Source organism: Elephas maximus, chromosome 3 (genome assembly GCF_024166365.1).
Source record: "Elephas maximus indicus isolate mEleMax1 chromosome 3, mEleMax1 primary haplotype, whole genome shotgun sequence".
Classification (NCBI taxonomy): Eukaryota; Metazoa; Chordata; class Mammalia; order Proboscidea; family Elephantidae; genus Elephas; species Elephas maximus.
Window position 1 is genome coordinate 136014102 of NC_064821.1, and position 19406 is coordinate 136033507.

General features: G+C 38.8%; 1 protein-coding gene across 1 annotated transcript in view; it reads left to right on the forward strand.

The window, feature by feature from the left end:
- The first annotated feature begins 9153 nt into the window (after positions 1-9153).
- CLCA1 (chloride channel accessory 1) overlaps positions 9154-19406 on the forward strand; it is a 36625-nt gene continuing 26372 nt past the window's right edge. The window contains exons 1-3 of the mRNA XM_049875982.1: positions 9154-9334; positions 12964-13104; positions 13274-13421. Of these exons, the coding sequence (XP_049731939.1) occupies positions 9173-9334; positions 12964-13104; positions 13274-13421 (451 nt within the window). The 5' untranslated portion in view covers positions 9154-9172. The remainder of the gene's footprint in view (positions 9335-12963; positions 13105-13273; positions 13422-19406) is intronic.

Here is a 19406-nt window from a genome sequence, read left to right on the forward strand (position 1 = left end):
GAGAAATCCTGCTTTATAAGAATATTTGATGCCTGAATGTAAGGAAAAATGACTTCACTGAGGACACAAAACTGGAAGACAGCCATCATTGGTTTGAGGGAATATTTGACCCTTGTGAGAAGAGCCAGATTTAAATGAAGTTAAGAAGCCAAGAAAAGAGAACTAAAATTAAAGTGATCCATGATGGGAGTGGATTTATAAGACTGGTAGAAAATCTCAACTGAGGAAAAAGTAAAGAAGGAGATATAAAGTTTGGGTGGATACTGCATGATGAGTTAAGATCTGTGAATGTAAAATATAGGGAAACAGAATTAAAAAGAGCCCAAGGGGAAGTCAGATAAGTAGTGGGCTCTAAAAGAAAGGAGAATCTGATTTCTTGTGTAAGTATCATAGGAAGTAGAAAAAGCAGAAATTCGGCACAAAGACAGAGACAAGATAGGAAAGTTAGAGGTGGAAATTACGGAATACATGAGGAAAGGGCACTCAAGAACATCATGTTTATATTAATGAAGGTAATAGAGCTTGTCCCTAAAGGCCAAAGGAATGCTTCCCTCTATAAATCCCTCCTGCACTTAAAACAGATAGCTCTTATCGGCAAGTCAGTTTCTGGGAGGGGTGAAGAGTGACCTATATGGTGACCAATTTTTTTTCCTACTCCCTCTCAGCTCCAGGCTGTTGAGTCTTATCAAAAAGCTGCCTTCTGAGAACAATGGCCTCAAGGGCATAGGAAAGAAGTTATCTGGTACCACAGGCAATTGCTTTCTATCTTCCTGGCTATGTGGAACAGAAGCAATATAAATTAACAAACATTCAAAAGCAATACTTTTTAAATTGACATGAGCCCTCTTGGCTTAGTGGTGAAGAGCTCGGCTGCTAACCAAAAGGTGGACAGTTTGAATCCACCAGCCACTCCCTGGAAACCCTATGGGGTAGTTCTAGTCTGTGCTATAGGGGTTGCTATGAGTTGGAATCAACTTGACAGCAACGGATTTTTTTTTTTTTTTGGTACTTCATATCAATACAGGAAAGAAGCAGCAAGAGTATAAAGAAGATAAAAGGAAAAGAAGATAGTGAAACAGAAGGATAAAGTTAAAAAAAATACTAGAAATCAAGAGTGGAGAAGACAGGGCTTCCTCTCATATGTTAACATGTTAGAATTTCAAAATAAGGATCTGAAGTCCAACATTCTTAGTTTTATTTATAAATTTATTTCAATTACTATAGTAATACATGCTATTATAAAAAAATTAAAAACTATTTAAATTTTTTATAGTAAAAAATTTATTATATTTAAAAAAACAAAAACCAGTTCCCGTCAAGTCAATTTCGACTCCTGGCAGTACCAGGTATGTCAGAGTAGAAATGTACTCCATCGGGTTTTCAATGGCCAATTTTTCAGATGTAGGTCACCAAGCCGTTCTTCCGAGATGCCTCTGAGTAGACTCGATCTGCCAAACTTTCAGTTAGCAGCCAAGTGCTTAACTGTTTACCCCACCCAGGGACTCCTATAAAAAGTATACCAAAAAATCCAAACTGTCAAGTCAGTAACAACTTACTGTGATCCCAAGTGTTTCAGAGTAGAACTGCTCCAGAGGTTTTCTGGTGGCACTGTGGGTAAGCTCTTGACTGCTAACCAAAAAGGTTGGTGGCTCGAACCCACCAGCTGCTCCACAGGAGAAAGATGTGCAGTCTGCTTCTGTAAAGATTTACATCCTGTTGGGGCTGTTCTACGATGTCCTATAGGATCGCTGTGAGTCAGAATCGACTTGATCTCAATGGGTAATCTTTACATCAGTACTTTATTCCACAGAACCACTGGGTGGGTTTGAACCACCAACCTACTGGTTGCTGTAGTTGATTGCAAACTGTTTGTGCCACCCAGGGATCCATTAAAAGTATACATATAAATAAATAAAAATATGTTTAAATAAGATGGATGTTAAATAAGTAATCTTACTTTTATCTCTTCCTTATTAATTGAAACTTGGGTTATTCAAGTTCTTGCTATATAACATAGGCTTTCAGGGTTATCCTTATACATACAATCTTGTGCACCTGTGCGAGTATATATGTAGGGTAAATTTCTAGGAGTGCAATTTCTGTGTAAAAAGTACATACACTTAAATGTCTGTGTTAAAAGATGCATACAATTAGAAGTACATACACTTCAATATTGCCCTCCAAACATTTGTACCAATTTTTCTTCCATCAATAATGTATGAATGCCTGTTTCCTCACCCTCTTTTTACCATTACTAAAGCGGGTACTGGTGATGCAGTGGTTAAGAGCCACGGCTACTAACCAAAAGCTCGGCAGTTTAAATCCACCAGACGCTCCTTGGAAACCCTCTGGGGCAGTTCTACTCTGTCCTATAGGGTCGCTATGAGTCAGAATTGACTCCAGAGCAATGGGTTTTTGAAGGGGGTAATGAATAGGAGGCGAAAGCAGGAGTCTTATTGAGGCATTGCATGGAAAACAGCTTAAAATTGACTCAAACATCCAAGATCTTAAAATCCACCTTAGGCATTCTTATTTGCTGTCACCTGATTCAAAGCCCTCAGCTTTCCCTGCGTTGTTGACTCTTCTCCAATTTCTTCCTCCAAGGCTAAGGTTTAGGTACAGGGCTGGAGAGAGGAAGTAAAAAGATACTTTGTTTATTGAATAAATACAAAGTGCCAGGCATTGTGCTAGCTGTGTTGTATTTGCTTTTTAAATTGTTTTCAATATTCAAAATGCAAGCATAGCATAGCTATGATCATAAAAAGTAAAATTTGAGACAAAGGTATTACTAGAGATAGAAAAGACATTTCATAATGATAACTCTATAACAATCTTATATTTGTATGCACCAAATAACATAGCTTTGAAATATATAAAGCAAAAGTTGACAGAACCGGAAGAGAGCAAGAGACAGAGAGAGAGAGGGAAAAGAAACAGACAAATCCATAATCACAATTAGAGATTTTAACACATTTCTCTGTAACTAAAAGAACATGCCAACAAGAAATTGGAACAAAAGAAGATACCCACTGTTTCCACTTATATTCAGTATTGTGCTGGAAGTTCTAGTTTGGGCAATAAGAGAAGAAAAATATATAAAAGACAGAAGATTGCAAAGGAAGAAGTAAATCTGTTATTAGCAGATGACATGCCAAAAGAATCTATAAACTACTAGAAATGACACGTGAATTTAGCAAGCTCACTGAATACAAGGTCAATACATAAAAATCTATATTTCTATATACTGTCAATAAACAATTAGAAAATAAAAATTTGTAAAAATGTCATTTACAATAGCACCAACACACACACACACACACAAACACACACACATACACATACTCCTTTGAATAAATCTAATGACAGATATGCAAGACCCCTACCTTGAAAACTGTAAAACACTGTTAATACAAATTAAATAAAACTTAAATAAAGACATATACCATGTTCATGAATTGAAAGACTCAATACTGTAAAGATATTTATTCTACCCAAACTGATCTATAGATTCAATGTAATCGCATCAAAGCCCAGCAGGATGTGTGTGTGTGTGTGTGTGTGTGTGTGTGTGTGTGTGCGTGTGTAGAATCCTCAGATGATTCTAAATTTTATATCAAACTGCAAAGGACCTAAAATAGCCAAAATAATCTTAAAGAAGAACATATCTGGAGTGCTTATATTATCAGATGTCAAGCTACAGTAATTAAGACAGTGCACAATTGAAGTGTGGATAATCAAAGAGACCAATGGAACAGAATAGAGAGTCCAGAAACAGGCTTTCACATTTGCAGACACCTCATTTACAACAAAAAAGCAACTGCGATTCAGTGGGGGAAAGTATGGTTTTTTTTTTAATAAATGGTACTAGGTCTATTGGCTATCCATAGAGGAAAAAAATAAGCCTCGAATTGTACCTTTATGGAGTGAATGGTGTCCTCAAAAAATATATATTGAAGGCCTAACCCCTATATCTATGAATGTGATCCTGTTTGGAAATAGGCAGGAGTGGATGACCCAGTAACCAAGGTAAGCACAGGCTTATCTGTGCTTACCTACTAATCTGTAGTGAACAATTTCACAGGAGTTTCAGCACGTCGTGTTTACTGGGACATCTGTCCCTGTCAGGGATTGTAAATTTGAAAAGAGGCTTTTATTCTGTAGCAAGGTGCTGTGGGGTTGGAAGAGAGAGAAATTCGAGCCATACCTAGAAGCAGAATCTTTGATATGATGAAAAAAGGTGAAATTGTTCACTATAGATGATCTGGTAAGCAAGGCAAGCACTGTGCTTATCTCGCCTGCTAGACAATGCACCCCCAGAAATAGGGTTTTTCTTTTGTTATCAGTTAAGTTAAACTGTAGTAGGGTGGGTCCTTATCCTAATCCCTTCTGAGTGATATAAAAGCGGACAACAGACATGAAAACAGGTACAAACAGACAGGAGAGTGACAGACACCATGTGACAATGGAGGCAGATACTTAAAGATACGAGCAACAGAGTGATACCAAGGACTGCCGGCAGCCACAAGAAACTAGGAGAGGCATGCAAGAGTTTCTCTCTCAAAGCTCGCAGAGGAGTAAATACAGCTGAGACCCTGATTTGGACTTTTAACCTTCAGAACTGTGAGAAAATAAATTTCAGTACCACGAAGTCATCCACTTTATGGTATTTTGTTATGGCAGCCTTAGGAAACTACGATAGCTACCTTACAGGATACAAAAACAATAACAATAATAATACAAGATAGATCATAGACCAAATGTGAAAGGCAAATCAATAAAACTTCTAGAATAGAATATTACATAATGTCTTCATGAACTTGGGTAAGCTGTCTTAAATACGACACAAAAAGCACTACCTATAAAAGAAAAGATTAAATTGGACTCCGTTAAAACTAAGAACATCTGTTCATCCAAGGACACTACTAAGGCAAGCCATCAACTAGGAAAAGATATTTGCAATACATATATCAACAAAGAACTCATATCTAAAGCATATAAAAACTCCTATAAATCCATAAGAAAAAGACAACCTAATTAAAAATTGGGCAAAAAGCCTTGAACAGGCACCCAACAAAAGAGAACATCCAAATGACCAGTAAGCATGTGAAAAGGTACTTAAGAACATTAGTCATCAGATTAAAATTAAAACCACTGTACGATATGAATACACTCCCATCAGAATGGCTAAAATTTTGAAGACTGGCACTACCATGTACTGGTAGAAATGTGAAGCAACTGATACAGCCACTTCAAAATTGTTTGTCAGGATTAAAGCAAAAATATTCCCTGAAGTCTTCTTAAAACCAAACAATAGTTTAACTTAACTAGTAAAGAATGTCTGCCTTCAGCATTGTGCTCTTTTAAGATCTATCTACATAGGATCAAATTGACAACAACAACTTGAAAGATTAGATAGGAAATTTAGTGGGCAATGCAATTATGTTAATGGGGGGGAACAACTCAGAAAAGGGGGATAAGAATAGTTGCAGAACTTGAAGAATATAATCATTATTACTGAATTGTATGTGTAGATATTGTCGAATTGGTGTATGTTCTGCTGCGTATATTCTCAGCAACAAAAGAAAAGGTTATGTGAAAATAGCCAGACGCAAAAGAATACCGGTTGCTGTTGAGCTGGTTCTGATTTATAGCAATCCTATAGGACAGTAGAGACCACATTAAATTAGGCCCTCTCCCTGGAGGAAGCTGAGAAGAGCCAGTGGTTGTTAGGAGATAAGGCAACTGTGGCAGCAGGCAGGACTTTCCATTGAGCAAGAAAGCAGCCAAGGCCCGGTTGGCAGGAAGGCCACACAAATCTGGGAGGGCACATAAGCTGAGTCCTTCACTTCAAGTCATGGCTGTCATGGCAACTCCAACAGCCACAGCCCAACAAGAGCAGAACAGCTAAAGGCTCAGATCTCTCAGAAGTAAAGGGCTGGATTACCTCAACAGACAAGCAACACAGACCAGCCAAAATGCTGGCTAAGGGAAATCTAGAATAGGTAGGGAAGGAAGGCAATACCTATGATGGCCTTAGACCAGCTTTAGCAGTGGGCACTGAAATTTATTTCAGTAGCTCTCTTGTCTTAGGTATTTTAGGAGATTGCAGTTGGCTACCACTTCAAAGTAGAGCCTATGACTGGTTGGACTTGTATATTCTCTCAGGGAAAAAGTGAGTTAATTTGCACTCACAAAAAAAAAAAAATGCAAACCCAAATTATAATATTGGAGCTTGATATGATGAAAGGGCATGAGTGGATCTGAGCAGCTCAAGGAGTGAACTGTATGGGACGCACCTTATTGAACTTCCTCAGATTTTCTTGGCTCCATCTGCTCCTAGACGCTCAGTCACTTGCTGGACCTCCAACACCCTGTTGCTGTCTAGTTGATTCTGACTCATAGGGACCCTATAGGACAGAGTAGAACTGCCCCACAGGGTTTCCAAGGCTGTAAATCTTTAAGGAGGCAGACTGCCACATCTTTCTTGTACAGAGTGGCTGATGGATTCGAATCACTGACCTTTCAGTTAGCAGCTGAGTGCTTAACCACTGTGCCACCAGGGCTTCTTTGCTTGACCTCAGTCACTACCAATTCCTTTCAGCCCCAAGTGGTTCTGCTGCCTGAGGCCAACCAGGCATCACCTGGAATCCCTGGTTCTTCCCACACCACAGGGCATGGGATATCTCTTTCCAAGCAGTTGCTGAAGGGGCAAGAGAACACAGCCAGGAAGTCCAAGGGAATTGATTCCAAAAAAAACAAACCTATTGCGGTTGAGTCCATTCTACCACATAGTCCATTCCAAATCATAGAGAGCCTATAAGGCAGAGTGGAACTGCTCCATAGGGTTTCCAAAGCTGTAAATCTTTACAGAAGCAGACTGTCACATCTTTCTCCCACAGAGCAGCTGCTGACCTTTCACTTAGCAGCCATGTGCTGTAACCACTGTACCACCAGGGCTCTGGGAGTTGATTAACTGTAGGGAAACAGGGGATGAGATGGTACCAAACATTCTCCCTTCTCCCCTCCAATGGGCTGTTCCAAGTCACGGTTTCCTTGTGTAGTCTTTCAGAAGATATCCACACAGTAGGGCAGGTGCATCTGTGGGGTGACCTGCTGGCTGTCTTCATTGGGTGGCAATGGTCAGCATAGCAATGCTTCTTCTTTAATTTTTTCCCTGGCTTTCCCTGACTTGTTTCCCCTTTCCCTCACTCTCATTACTCTAGGATGATTAAGCTCCCAATTAAATCAGTAGCACATAAGCTTGCCTTGTTGTTGTTAGATGTACAACAGCACAAAACACCGCCTGGTCCTGTATCATCTTTATAATGGTTGCTATGTGTGAGCCCCTTGTAGCAGCTACTGTGTCAATCCCTCTCATTAAAGGTCACCCTCTTTTTTGCTGACCGTCTATTTTACCAAGCATAATGTCCTTCTCCAACAATTGGTCCCCCCAATGACATGTCCAAAGTAAGCAAGATGAAATCTCACCACCTTCACTTCTAAGGAGCATTCTGGTTGCATTTATTCTAACACTGATTTGTTCATTCTTCTGGAAGTTCATGGTAGATTCAATGCTCTTCATCAACACCATAATTCAAATGCTTCAGTTCTTCTTAAGCCTTCCTTTTTTATTGCCCAGCTTTCACATACATATGAGGTGATTCAAGCTTCCGTGGCTTGGGTCAGGCACATCTTAGTCATCAAAGTAACATCTTTTCTTTTTAAGATTTTAAAAAGGTTTTTTGCCACAGGTTTCCCCAATGCAATGTGTCATTTGATTTCTTGACTGCTGCTTCCATGGGTGCTGATTGTTGATCCAAGTAGAATAAAGTTCTTGACAACTTCAATTTCTTCATTATTTATCATGATGTTGCTTATAGGCTCAGTTGTGAGGATTTTCATTTTTTTCACATAGAGGTGTAATCCATACTGAAGATTGTCTTTTACCTTGCCTTAGGCTCTGTTGTTTAGGAAACCCAGGTGAAAACACAGACACACATAGCTGGGAATCTGAGATTGTATGCTAAAATATTTTTTTGTTCATAAGTATAATAAATGCATGCATGTTTTTATATATAAAAGCATATTTGGGGTCATCTGGACAATCACTTTATAACTGAGTACTTCCACTCTATTTTTGATTGTTTAAGATAATGTTATCAATAAGTACTAATTTAATTTTTATGAACCAATGTCAAAGAAAAGGGACAGACAAGATAAAACTGATGCATACCACCATGTGAAGTCAAAACAAAGCGATAGAATGAAGATACATTTCAAGTAATTTGAAGACAGGATAGTGGTGGACCAACTTGAATTTTCATCCGAGATTGGGCAAACTGGAGAGAACCTGTGCAGTAGCTGACAATCCGAATTCATATTATGAGTAAATTTAGTTTCAGAAAAATAATTTAATGGTGTTAACTTTAGTTTTATTAACTGGCAAGGGTCATGGAATAGAGGAAGCAGAAGTCTGAAGAAGAAAGCTGAGGGAGCTTGCTTTGAAAAAAAAAAAAGTGAGATATAAATTTTATCTTCTCAGTCCATTATAACATCTTCAGTAACATCTACATTGCTAGTCAATGCTTTTGGTGTAACTGAATTGTCTAAGGGGAATGCCATGAGGTGCTGGGGTTTATGTCAAGGTCGAAGAGGAATAAAAATAAAGACCATCATGGGGGGATAACTGGATATATGGGTTACATTCAATGAATGCTTATTGAATACAAAAATCGGTCAGGCCTCCACTAGGCGGGCAGGTGTGCAGGATGAGGTTGGGTGGGTCTGTGCCCATGGTTGGGCAAACATTTGTAAGAAGTAAACAAGTCTTTCAATGTCTAAGCTGCTTATCACCAGTGAGTCCTTCCACTGAACAGGGTGTAGCCTCCCCCACCCTCACTTCAAACATCTGGCATAGCTGAAGGCAAGATCAATGCTTCTTTCAAAATAAATATTTAAAAGTACACAGAGTTGAAGACTCAGTTACAGTTCCTCATACTGAAGACAAACATATAGTGAAACAATTTTGGGTCAAGGAGTTGAAGTCTTGTGACAAACCGTCTCTGATAACATGGGAAAATGTGTGTCTATGTATTCATATATATAGGGCAAGGAAAGACACCTGCAAAACCAACATTTTCCAGAGAGAGGAATCAAAGGGAGATGTGCAGCAATGGTGCCATTTAAGACCTCTGTTTTCATCTTGGCCCTTCACCTTCTGGAAGGGGCCCTGAGCAACTCGCTTATTCAGCTGAATAACAATGGGTATGAAGGCATTGTCATTGCAATTGATCCTAATGTGCCAGAAGATGAAGCACTCATTCAACAAATAAAGGTAAACCCAAAAGATAAGCATCTGTACTTTTCTTAAATAATTAAGCATCACGTTGTCATAGAGACAACATGAGTTCTTGAACCCAAACTGGGCAAACCTGGCAAGTTATTTTCATGTCTCTGAGTCTCAGTTTCTTTTTCTGTAAAATGGTAACAAAAAATACTTAACCATTTGGAATGCTGTGAGGAATGGCATGATAAATGCAATGCACATAATCCAGGCCTTGATAAGTTGTTGGTGCTCATTGAACGGCGTCTATATTTATTAGCTGTGTTTCATCGAAAATTACGTAGTTCTGTACTAGGGCAGTCAGCTACACTTAGCAGTTTCTGTGAGATTCCTGATTTTACCATTGGCACATACCAGATTCTCCCTTTATTCTTATAATTGCAGCTCGCCTCCCTGTGATCCTAGTGTAGGAGCTAAAATGCAAATCTCTGACTTAAAGGTCAACACTGATCCTTCCAACAGGGAGAGCCTGCATTTTATTACCCTCAGTGCAGAGGATCTTCTCAGGGCTGCCAAGTGGCAGCATCTCCCTTGCCCCTCCCTCCATGGGAATAGGGAAGCCTTGGGAAGAAGACTCTTCCTATCCGAGCAAAGGTGTTTAACTGTTACAAAGGTGGGAAGATTAGAGAAGTCGTAGTCAAGAATGGAATACTTTTGAGGTGTTCTTGCAGCAAACAGCTAAAAATGAGAGGGGAATATTCTATAAAAGACCACCCTGGAATCTGGTTGTAACATATCCAGAGCTAGAATTGTGTAATGACTAAGAGTACTGATCTGTGAAATGAGGGTAATAATAGTACCTTCTTCACAGAATTTTGTGAGGATTCAATTTTCAAAAGCATGTACATAAGGGGAAGGAGGAGGTGAAGGTATGTGGAAACTCTATGTGTAATGCTTACAAACCTTCTGTAAGTCTAAAATTATCTCAAATTAAAAACAATAACTAAAAAAATGCATGCACAGTGCCTAGCACATAGTGAGGACTCAATAAATGGTGGACATAGTCATTGGCCACCAATGCCCCTTTAGATTCCTCTCCGACAGAAGTGGCCACTCTTCTTAACCACGCCAATGGAATGATAGCTGTTTTTGGGCAAAGCTCGTGAGTGTGTAGCCCAGAAGCTGATAGATTTCTTGCTCTAAACAGGGGCAAACCAAAAAAGGTCAGATTTGGAGAGAACCACCTTTACCACCAGGAGGCAGTGGTGGTGGTGGTGGGAAAGTTTACCTGTTTAATCCGAAGATTGTCAGATACTGCTGTCATTGGTAAAACGGAAATTTGTACCTTTTGAAATCCCTCTCTCAACAATCAGAAACCTTGGTTTAATTTTTGATTGCTTCCAAACTTTGGAAATAACATCATCAAAAATGAAGTAGCCACTTAGAGCACTAGACAAGCAAATGGGAGAAAAAATGTGCCCAGTATGTTGCTGTCCTTGACCAGACAATCAGTGGGGTTCAGGAACATGTCAGAAGGAGACCATTGATGCTTGCCTCTAATGACAATGGTAATATAAATGTAATTGTATGGTGCTTTAGAGCTTTCGAAGTGCTTTAACCTCATTATCTACAGGGTTTTCATCATGAGAAATGTACTTCTGACTACAATTATTAAGTTGGCTTTCTAGTATGAGCCCTAAATGAGTTGAGTGTGAGGTAGGTTGGTTTCCACCATTGCCTTCTTTGTAACAGGAATATTTAAAGATTTAGGTGCAAAAACTGAGTAACGTAGGAACAGTGAGCTCCTTCCCATTCAATGCTCCAGATCTTCAGAGTTAAGGGACCTCACCATGAGCTTTGCCTCTTTTCCCAACCACCACTCAATTTCTGATCCAGTAACCTTCTTTTTGTGGATGTTGTGGTCGTCTAGTATCCTTGTGAGGTCAGAAGCCTCTAAGTCAGTTCTTAAAACAGTTCCTAACTTGCCCTGCAGCTCTCCATCAACAACTGCCTCATTTCTCCATTTCCCTTTAATTTATGGCAAAGCTTCTTCACCCCCTCCATTTTCTCATCTCCCACTTTCTTTGAGCTTTTGCCTTCATTCCACTAAAACCACTCATCCATGTTGCCAAATCCATTGCCTAGTTTTTAGTCCTTATCTTACCCGATTGCTCAGCAGCACTTGACACAGTTGATCACTCAGGAGCGGATTAACCTGTAAGCACGGTATGCACAGGCTTACAGCAAGCAAGGTACGCATGGGCTTAAATGTGTTTACTTACTAATCTGTAGTGCACAATTTCACATGGGTCTCACCATATCAAAGATGTGAAACTGCGCTACAGATTAGTAAGTAAGCACAAGTAAGCCCGTGCATACCTTGTTTATTGAGTAATTTGTCCCTGCTCTTCTTCCTGAAACACTCTCATCCTGTGGCTTCTGATTTCCTGGCCATGCACTGGCTGCTCCTTCTGAGTCTCCTTTGCTGGTTCCTCCTCTTCCCGCCACTAAATGCTGGGGACCCCCAGGGTTCAGTCTTCGGCTCTTCTTTCCTCTGTCTACACTCATTTTGGAAGCCAGTGCATCTCAGTCCTAACAGACTCAATGCCCCTTCTATAACATTATCTTGGATTAGTCTCTACTATCTTGTTATGATGTGTCTCAGGGAACCTGCACGGGCATTTATAATTTAATACCGCAGCTCTCATTTTGGACAAATAAAGTTAGGTGGCATTTGAAAAGAAATTATATAATTGTACCACTTCCTTATATCTGACTCTTAGTACTGTATGAGAAATAAATATTACTATACATTTAGTAAGCCACGGAATTATTATAGGACTCAGTGGGCGTTGGAGTCATATTCTCTTTACTTTGAGTTTCTCTCTAGTTCTACTTGCTTTGCGAGCTTGAGACTTATACTCTCTAATTCTGTTTCTCACTGAAAGGTTTACCAATCTTCAAAGGACCAAATGAAATGAAACTAAAATAGCTAAAATTTTTTTAATATGCTAAGTTGCCATGACTCAGGGTCAACTCCAGGGAAACTAGCAACAGCAACAACATGTGCTAAGTGCAGTCAGTGTGTGGTAAAAATGGGTAAACACTACTAACTGGAAGGCTGGCAGTTCAAACCCACCCTAAGGCACCTCAGAAGAAAGTCCTGACGATCTCCTTCCTAAAGATCACAGCCACTGAAAACCCTACGCAGCACAGTTCTCCCCTGAAACAAATCGTGTCATCATGAGTCAGAATCAACTCAACGGCAACTGGATGTGCCAAGTAAATATGACTCCAAGTACTTCACATGCTTAATTTCATTTGACCCTCACAGCAACTTTACGAGCTAGTCATCAAATATTTTCCATTTTATAAATGGGGAAACTGAGGTTCAGGAGAGGTTAAGAAAATTGCCTGATATCCACAATAAGCTGCAGAGCCAGGATTGGTGTCTGACTCTGGAGTCTGCGTTGCTAACCCTTACACTCTGTTGCAGAGTACGTGGTAAGTGCTCGAAAACAAAAAAGACTAGCTATTACTTTTAATAAAGCTATTTCCAAATTTCCTCTTCCCATCTTAGTGAATATCTCATTTTTGAAAATGTGAAGTACAGATGATTGGTGACTTAGTTCATTTTCAGCCATAACTGTGTTTGTTATGCATGTTTCCTTTCTTCCCAGGACATAGTGACCCAGGCATCTCCATACCTGTTTGCAGCTACAGAAAAAAGATTTTATTTCAAGAATGTTGCCATTTTGATTCCTGAAAACTGGCAGACAAAACCTGAGTATGTGAGACCAAAACTCGAGACCTACAAAAATGTGAGGATTTCAAGTTCTTTTTTCAAATTTATTTTTCTCCTGTAACCCAGACTTTTAAATCAAAATATTCTAGAATCAAATGAAATTATTTGAAAATACTCCAATACGAATCAGGTTAATTCATCGACTGAAATTCTCTGATATTAAAAGTTTTTTTCTTAAATTTCAGGCTGACGTTCTAGTTGCGGAACCTGATACTCCGGGTAATGATGAACCCTATACTGAGCAGATAGGAAACTGTGGAGAACAGGGCGAAAGAATTTACTTGACCCCTGACTTCTTAGCAGGAAAGAAGCTGCATGAGTACGGGCCACCAGGTATGGTACTAGATGAAATAGCCTCCTGTAGGCCTCGTAATGTCATACTGTTATGTTCATGTGGGTCAACGGTAGCATTATTCTTGTGTAAGGACATATAGGCCAAATAAACTACAGTGTTTTTACACTATATTGTATTTTTATGGTACCAGACAACCATAAATAATTTAATATAGATATATCATTATTCAATTGTAAGGTAGATGTGATCATAATGTTAAAATGCAGAATAACACTGAGTCAAATTCCACATGCTAAAACTTCATCTCATTCCACATCCTGAGATAAAGGATACTACTGGTCAGCCAGCAAAGCAGTTATTCTCCTTACTGTTTTCTAGAACATTTTTCGTTTTGTAAGATGTGACAAAACTGAAAAAATATATATATTATCCTTTATGCTGAGGAACATGTTAATGCCACTTATATCTTTTTAATTTCCTTATTTTTTTTTAACAAGTTTTATTGAGCATTGCAATTATCTTGGGTTTCATATCTTTCAAATTCATTTTTGAAAATTGAACACTTTCTAAACAGCAGCCACTTTGCTAGGCATCGAGGTTATAAAGGTAAATAAAATACAGCACCTGCTGTCAAGGAGCTATAGTGTGGGAGTTAGTCAAATAAATGGACAGAAAATTTAATTAGGCTTCTACGGATCTTTGAGGTGGCGCCTCTGAATGAATGGAACCTCCTGTCTGCAATTCAGGTGGTAGCCACCAGATGGCGAAGATGCACAATGCTCTCAGACTTTTTTGTGCATTCATATTATAAATCTTGTTAATAACATGCAGATTCTGAGCCAGTAAGCCTGGGATGGGGCTCGAATATCTTGCAGAACCCCAAGAAATAAGATTGCAGAGAGGAGCAAGGCTCAAATCATGCCCCGTTAAGGAGTTGGGCTTAACGCTGAGCACCATACGGGAACCACTGAAGACTGGATACAGAGAGAGGACTATTGGGTGGCTGTTGCAGCAATTCAGAAGTTAGAGGTGGGTAGCCCAATTAAGTGGCAATGGTACTGCTAGGACAATGATAGGTCAAAGCAAAAAGGCAGAGGTGGAGTAGGCAAACCTGGAGATTTTATTAGATATGAGCTACGAGGAAGAAGGACTTCTTGAGGATGCTGCCCTGGCTGACCTGTGGAAGCCTCTGACTCCCACAGCAGCCTGTGCTGACCTCCAACATTGCAGTTGTACTGCCAGGCCCTAGACCATGAGCTATGTGAGGACAAGGCTGTTGTTTCATATTTTTATGAATAACTATCTGGCACCTACTAGGTGCTCACTTAAAATTTGAAGAGCCAAAATAAGCATTCCTACTTTATACTTTCAGTTTTCATATTAGATTTTTCTAAGGAAATCAAATCTTCAATTTTTTTAAAATTGTGCTTGAGGTGAAAGTTTACAATTCAAGTTAATTTCTCATATAAAAATTTATACACATATTGTTGTGACCCATTCAACCAGCTCCTATCCCTTTCTGCCTTCTCATCCCACCTCCGAACAGAAGCTGCCATTTAGTCTCATGTATCTACCCAAACTAAGAAGCACACTCTTCACAAGTATGTTTATAGTTTATAGTCCAGTCTAATCTTTGTCTGAAGAGCTGGCTTCAGGAATGGTGTTAGTTCTGGATTAACAGAGAGTCCAGGGTTCCTCTAGTCTCAATCAGACCATTAAGTCTGGTCTTTTTCCATGAATTTGAGTTCTGCACCACAGTTTTTTCCTGCTCTGTCAGGGATTCGCCTGCTGTGTTCCCTGTTAGGGCAGTCATTGGTGGTAGCCGGGCACCATTTAGTTCTGGTCTCAGGCTGCTGGAGTCTCTGGTTTATGTGGCCCTTTTGTCTCTTGGGCTAATATTTTCCTTGTTTCTTTGGTGTTCTTCATTCTCCTTTGCTCCAGGTGGGTTGGGACCAACTAATGCATCTTAGATGGCTGCTTACTAGCTTTTAAGACCCCAGATACCACTCGCCAAAGTGGGATGCAGAACATTTTCTTAATAAACTTCGTTATGCCAATTCACCTAGATGTTCCCCAAAACCATGGTCCCCAGGCCCCTGTCCCTGCTACCCTGTCCCTTGAAGTCTTGGCTGTATTCAGGAAACTTCTTAGCTTTGGGTTTAGTCCAGTTGTGCTGATCTCCCCTGTATTGTGTGTTGTCCTTCCCTTCACCTAAGATAATTCTTGTCTACAATTCCCTCCCCACTCTCATAACTATCAAAGAATGCTTTCTTCTGTGTTTAAGACTTTTCTTGAGTTCTTATAGTAGTAGTCTCATACAATATTTGTCCTTCTGCAACTGACTAATTTAACTCAGCACAATGCCTTCCAGATTCATCCATGTTGTGAGATGTTTCAAGGATTCATCATTGTTCTTTATCATTGCGTAGTATTCCATTGTGTGACTATACCATAATTTGTTTATCCATTCATCCGTTGATGGGCACCTAGGTTGTTTCCATTTTTTGCTATTGTGAACAGTACTGCAATGAACATGGGTGTACATATAACTATTCATGTGACGGCTCTTATTTCTCTAGAATATATTCCAAAGGAGTAGGATTGCTGGATCGTATGGGACTTCTATTTTTAGCTTTTTAAGGAATTGATTTCCAAAGTGGTTGTACCATTTTACATTCCCACCAGCAGTGTATAAGTGTTTCAGTCTCTCCACAACTTCTCCAATGTTTATTATTTTGTGTTTTTTTGGATTAATGCTAGCCTCGTTGGGGTGAGATGATATCTCATTGTAGTTTTGATCTGCATTTCTCTAATAGCTAATGATTGTGAGCATTTCCTCATATATCTGTTAGTTGCTTGGATGTCTTCTTTGGTGAAGTGCTTGTTCATATCCTTTGCCCAGTTTTTAATTGGGTTATTTGTCTTTTTGTTGTTGAAGTTTTGCAGTATCTTGTAGATTTTAGAGATTAGATCCTGATCAGATATGTCATAGCCAAAATTTTTTTCCCAGTCCATAGGTTGTCTTTTTACTTTTTTGGTGAAGTCTTTTGATGAGCATAAGTGTTTGATTTTTAGGAGCTCCCAGTTATCTAGTTTCTCTTGTGGTATTTGTGCATTGTTAGTTATGTTTTGTATTCTGTTTATGCCATGTGTTAGGGCTCCTAGCATTGTCCGTGTTTTTTCTTCCATGATATTTCTCATTTTAGATTTTATATTTAGGCCTCTGATCTATTTTTAGATAGCTTTTGTGCATGGTGTGAGGTATGGGTCTTGTTTCACTTTTTTGCAGATGGATATCCAGTTATGCTAGCACCATTTGTTAAAGAGACTGTCTTTTCCCCATTTAATGGACTTTGGCCTTTGTCAAATATCAGCTCCTCACAGGTGGATGAATTTACATCTGGATTCTCAATTCTGTTCCAATGGTCTATGCATCTGTTGTTGTACCAGTAACAGGCCATTTTGACTACCATGGTAGTGTGAGGTAGTCAAAACAGCCTAGTACTGGTAGTGTGAGGCCTCCCACTTTGTTCTTCTTTTTCAGTGATGCTTTACTTATTCGTGGCCTCTTCCCTTTCCGTATAGAGTTGGTGATTCGTTTCTCCATCTCATTAAAAAATGTCATTGGAATTTGGATCAGGATTACATTCTAACTGTAGATCGCTTTGGGTAGAATTAACATTGTCACAATGTTGAATCTTTCTATCTATGAGCAAGGAATGCTTTTCCACTTATGTAGGCTTTTTGGTTTCTTCAAGAGTTTCTTGTAGTTTTGTTTGTATAAGTCCTTTATGTCTCTGGTTAAATCTCCTAAGTATTTTATCTTCTTGGGGGCTATTGTAAATGGTATCGATTTGGTAATTTCCTCTTCGAAGTTCTCTTTGTTGCTGTAGAGGAATCCAGCTGATTTTTGTATGTTTATCTCGTATCCTGATACTTTGCTGAAATCTTCTATTAGTTCCAGTAGTCTTCTTGTGGATTTTGGGGGGTTTTCTGTGTATAAGATCATGCCATCTGCAAATATAGATACTTTTACTTCTTTGCCAATTTGGATGCTCTTTATTTCTTTATCTAGTCTAATTGCTCTGGCTAGGACCTCCAGCACAACGTTGAATAAGAGTGATGATAAAGGGCATCCTTGTCTGGTTCCCATTCTCAAGGGGAATACTATCAGGCTTTCTCCATTTAGGATGATGTTGGCTGTTGGGTTTGTATAAATGCCCTTTATTATGTTGAGGAATTTCCCTTATATTCCTATTTTGCTGAGAGTTTTTATCATGAATATGTGTTGGACTTTGTCAAATGCCTTTTATGCATCAACTGACAAGATCATGTGGTTCTTCTCTTTTGTTTTATTTATGTATGGATTGCATTGATTGTTTTTCTAACTTTGAACCATTCCTGCATACGAGGTATGAAACCCGCTTGGTCATGGTGAACTATTTATTTATTTGATATGTTGCCAAATCCTATTGGCTAGAATTTAGTTGAGGATTTTTGCATCTATGTTCATGAGGGATATGGATCTGTAATTTTCTTTTTTTGTGGTGTCTTTACCTAGCTTTGGTATCACGATTATGCTGACTTCATAGAATGAGTTTGGGACTATTCCACCCTTGAAATACTGTTAGTAGTACCGGTGCTAACTCATCCCTGAAAGTTTGGTAGAATTCTCCAGTGAAGCCATCAGGGCCAGGGCTTTTGTTGTTGGTGGTGTTGGGAGTTTTTTAATTACTTCTTCAATCTCTTCTTTTGTTATAGGTTTACTTAGTTGTTCTACCTCTGTTTGTATTAGCTTAGGTAGGTAGTATGTTTCTAGAAATGTCTCCATTTCCTCTAGGTTTTCAAATTTGTTGGAGTACAATTTTTCATAGTATTCTGTTATGATTCTTTTAATTTCAGTTGAGCCTGTTGTGATATTGACCATCTCATTTCTTATTCACTTTATTTGCTTCCTCTCCTGTTTTTCTTTTGTCAGTTTGGCCAATGGTTTATCAATTTTGTTGCTCTTCTCAAAGAACCAGGTTTGGTCTTGTTAACTCTTTCTCTTTCAATTCTTTTTTCTATTCTCTATTTCATATTTATCTGCTCTAATTTTTATTATTTCATTTGGTGCTCGAGAGCTTATTTGCTGCTCTCTTTCTATTTGTTCAAGTTGTAGGGTTAATGTTTTGATGTTAGCCCTTTCTTCTTTTTTGGATATGTGCATTTATTGCTATAAATTGACCTCTGAGCACTGCTTTTGCTGTGTCCCAAAGGTTCTGGTAGAACATGCTTTCAATCTCTTTTGTTTCTGTGAATTTCTTTATTCCATCCTTAATTTGTTCTATAACCCACTAATTTTTGAGCAAGGTGTTGTTCAGTTTCCAAGTGTTTGATTTTTTTTCCTTGCTTATTCTGTTATTGATTTCTACTTTTATGGGTTTATGATCAGAAAAGATACTTTGTAATATTTTGATGTTTTAGATTCTGTTAAGGCTCGCTTTGTGGCCTAATATGTGGCCTGTTCTGGAGAATGTTCTATGTGCATTGGAAAAGAAAATATACTTGGCTGCTGTTGGGTGGAGTGTTCCGTATATATCTATGATATCAAGTTGATTGACTGTGGCATTTAGGGCTTCCGTGTCTTTACTGAGCTTCTTTCTGGATGTTCTGTCCTTCACCAAAACTGGTGTGTTGAAGTCTCCTACTATTATTGTGGAGCTGTCTATTTCTCTTTTTAATGCTGTTAGGGTTTGTTTTATGTATTTCGGAGCCCTGTTGTTGGGTGTGTAAATGTTTATTATGGTTATGTCCTCCTGGTGTATTGACCCTTTAATCATTATATAGTGTCTTTCCTTATCTTATCCTTTGTGGTGGATTTTGCTTTAAGGTCTGTTTTGTCAGAGATTAATATTGTTGCTCCTGCTCTTTTTTGATTATTGTTTGCTTATATATTTTTTTCTATCTTTTGACTTTTAGTTTGTTTGTGTGTTTGAGTCTAAGGAGTGTCTCTTGTTAGGCAGCATATAGACAGATTGTGT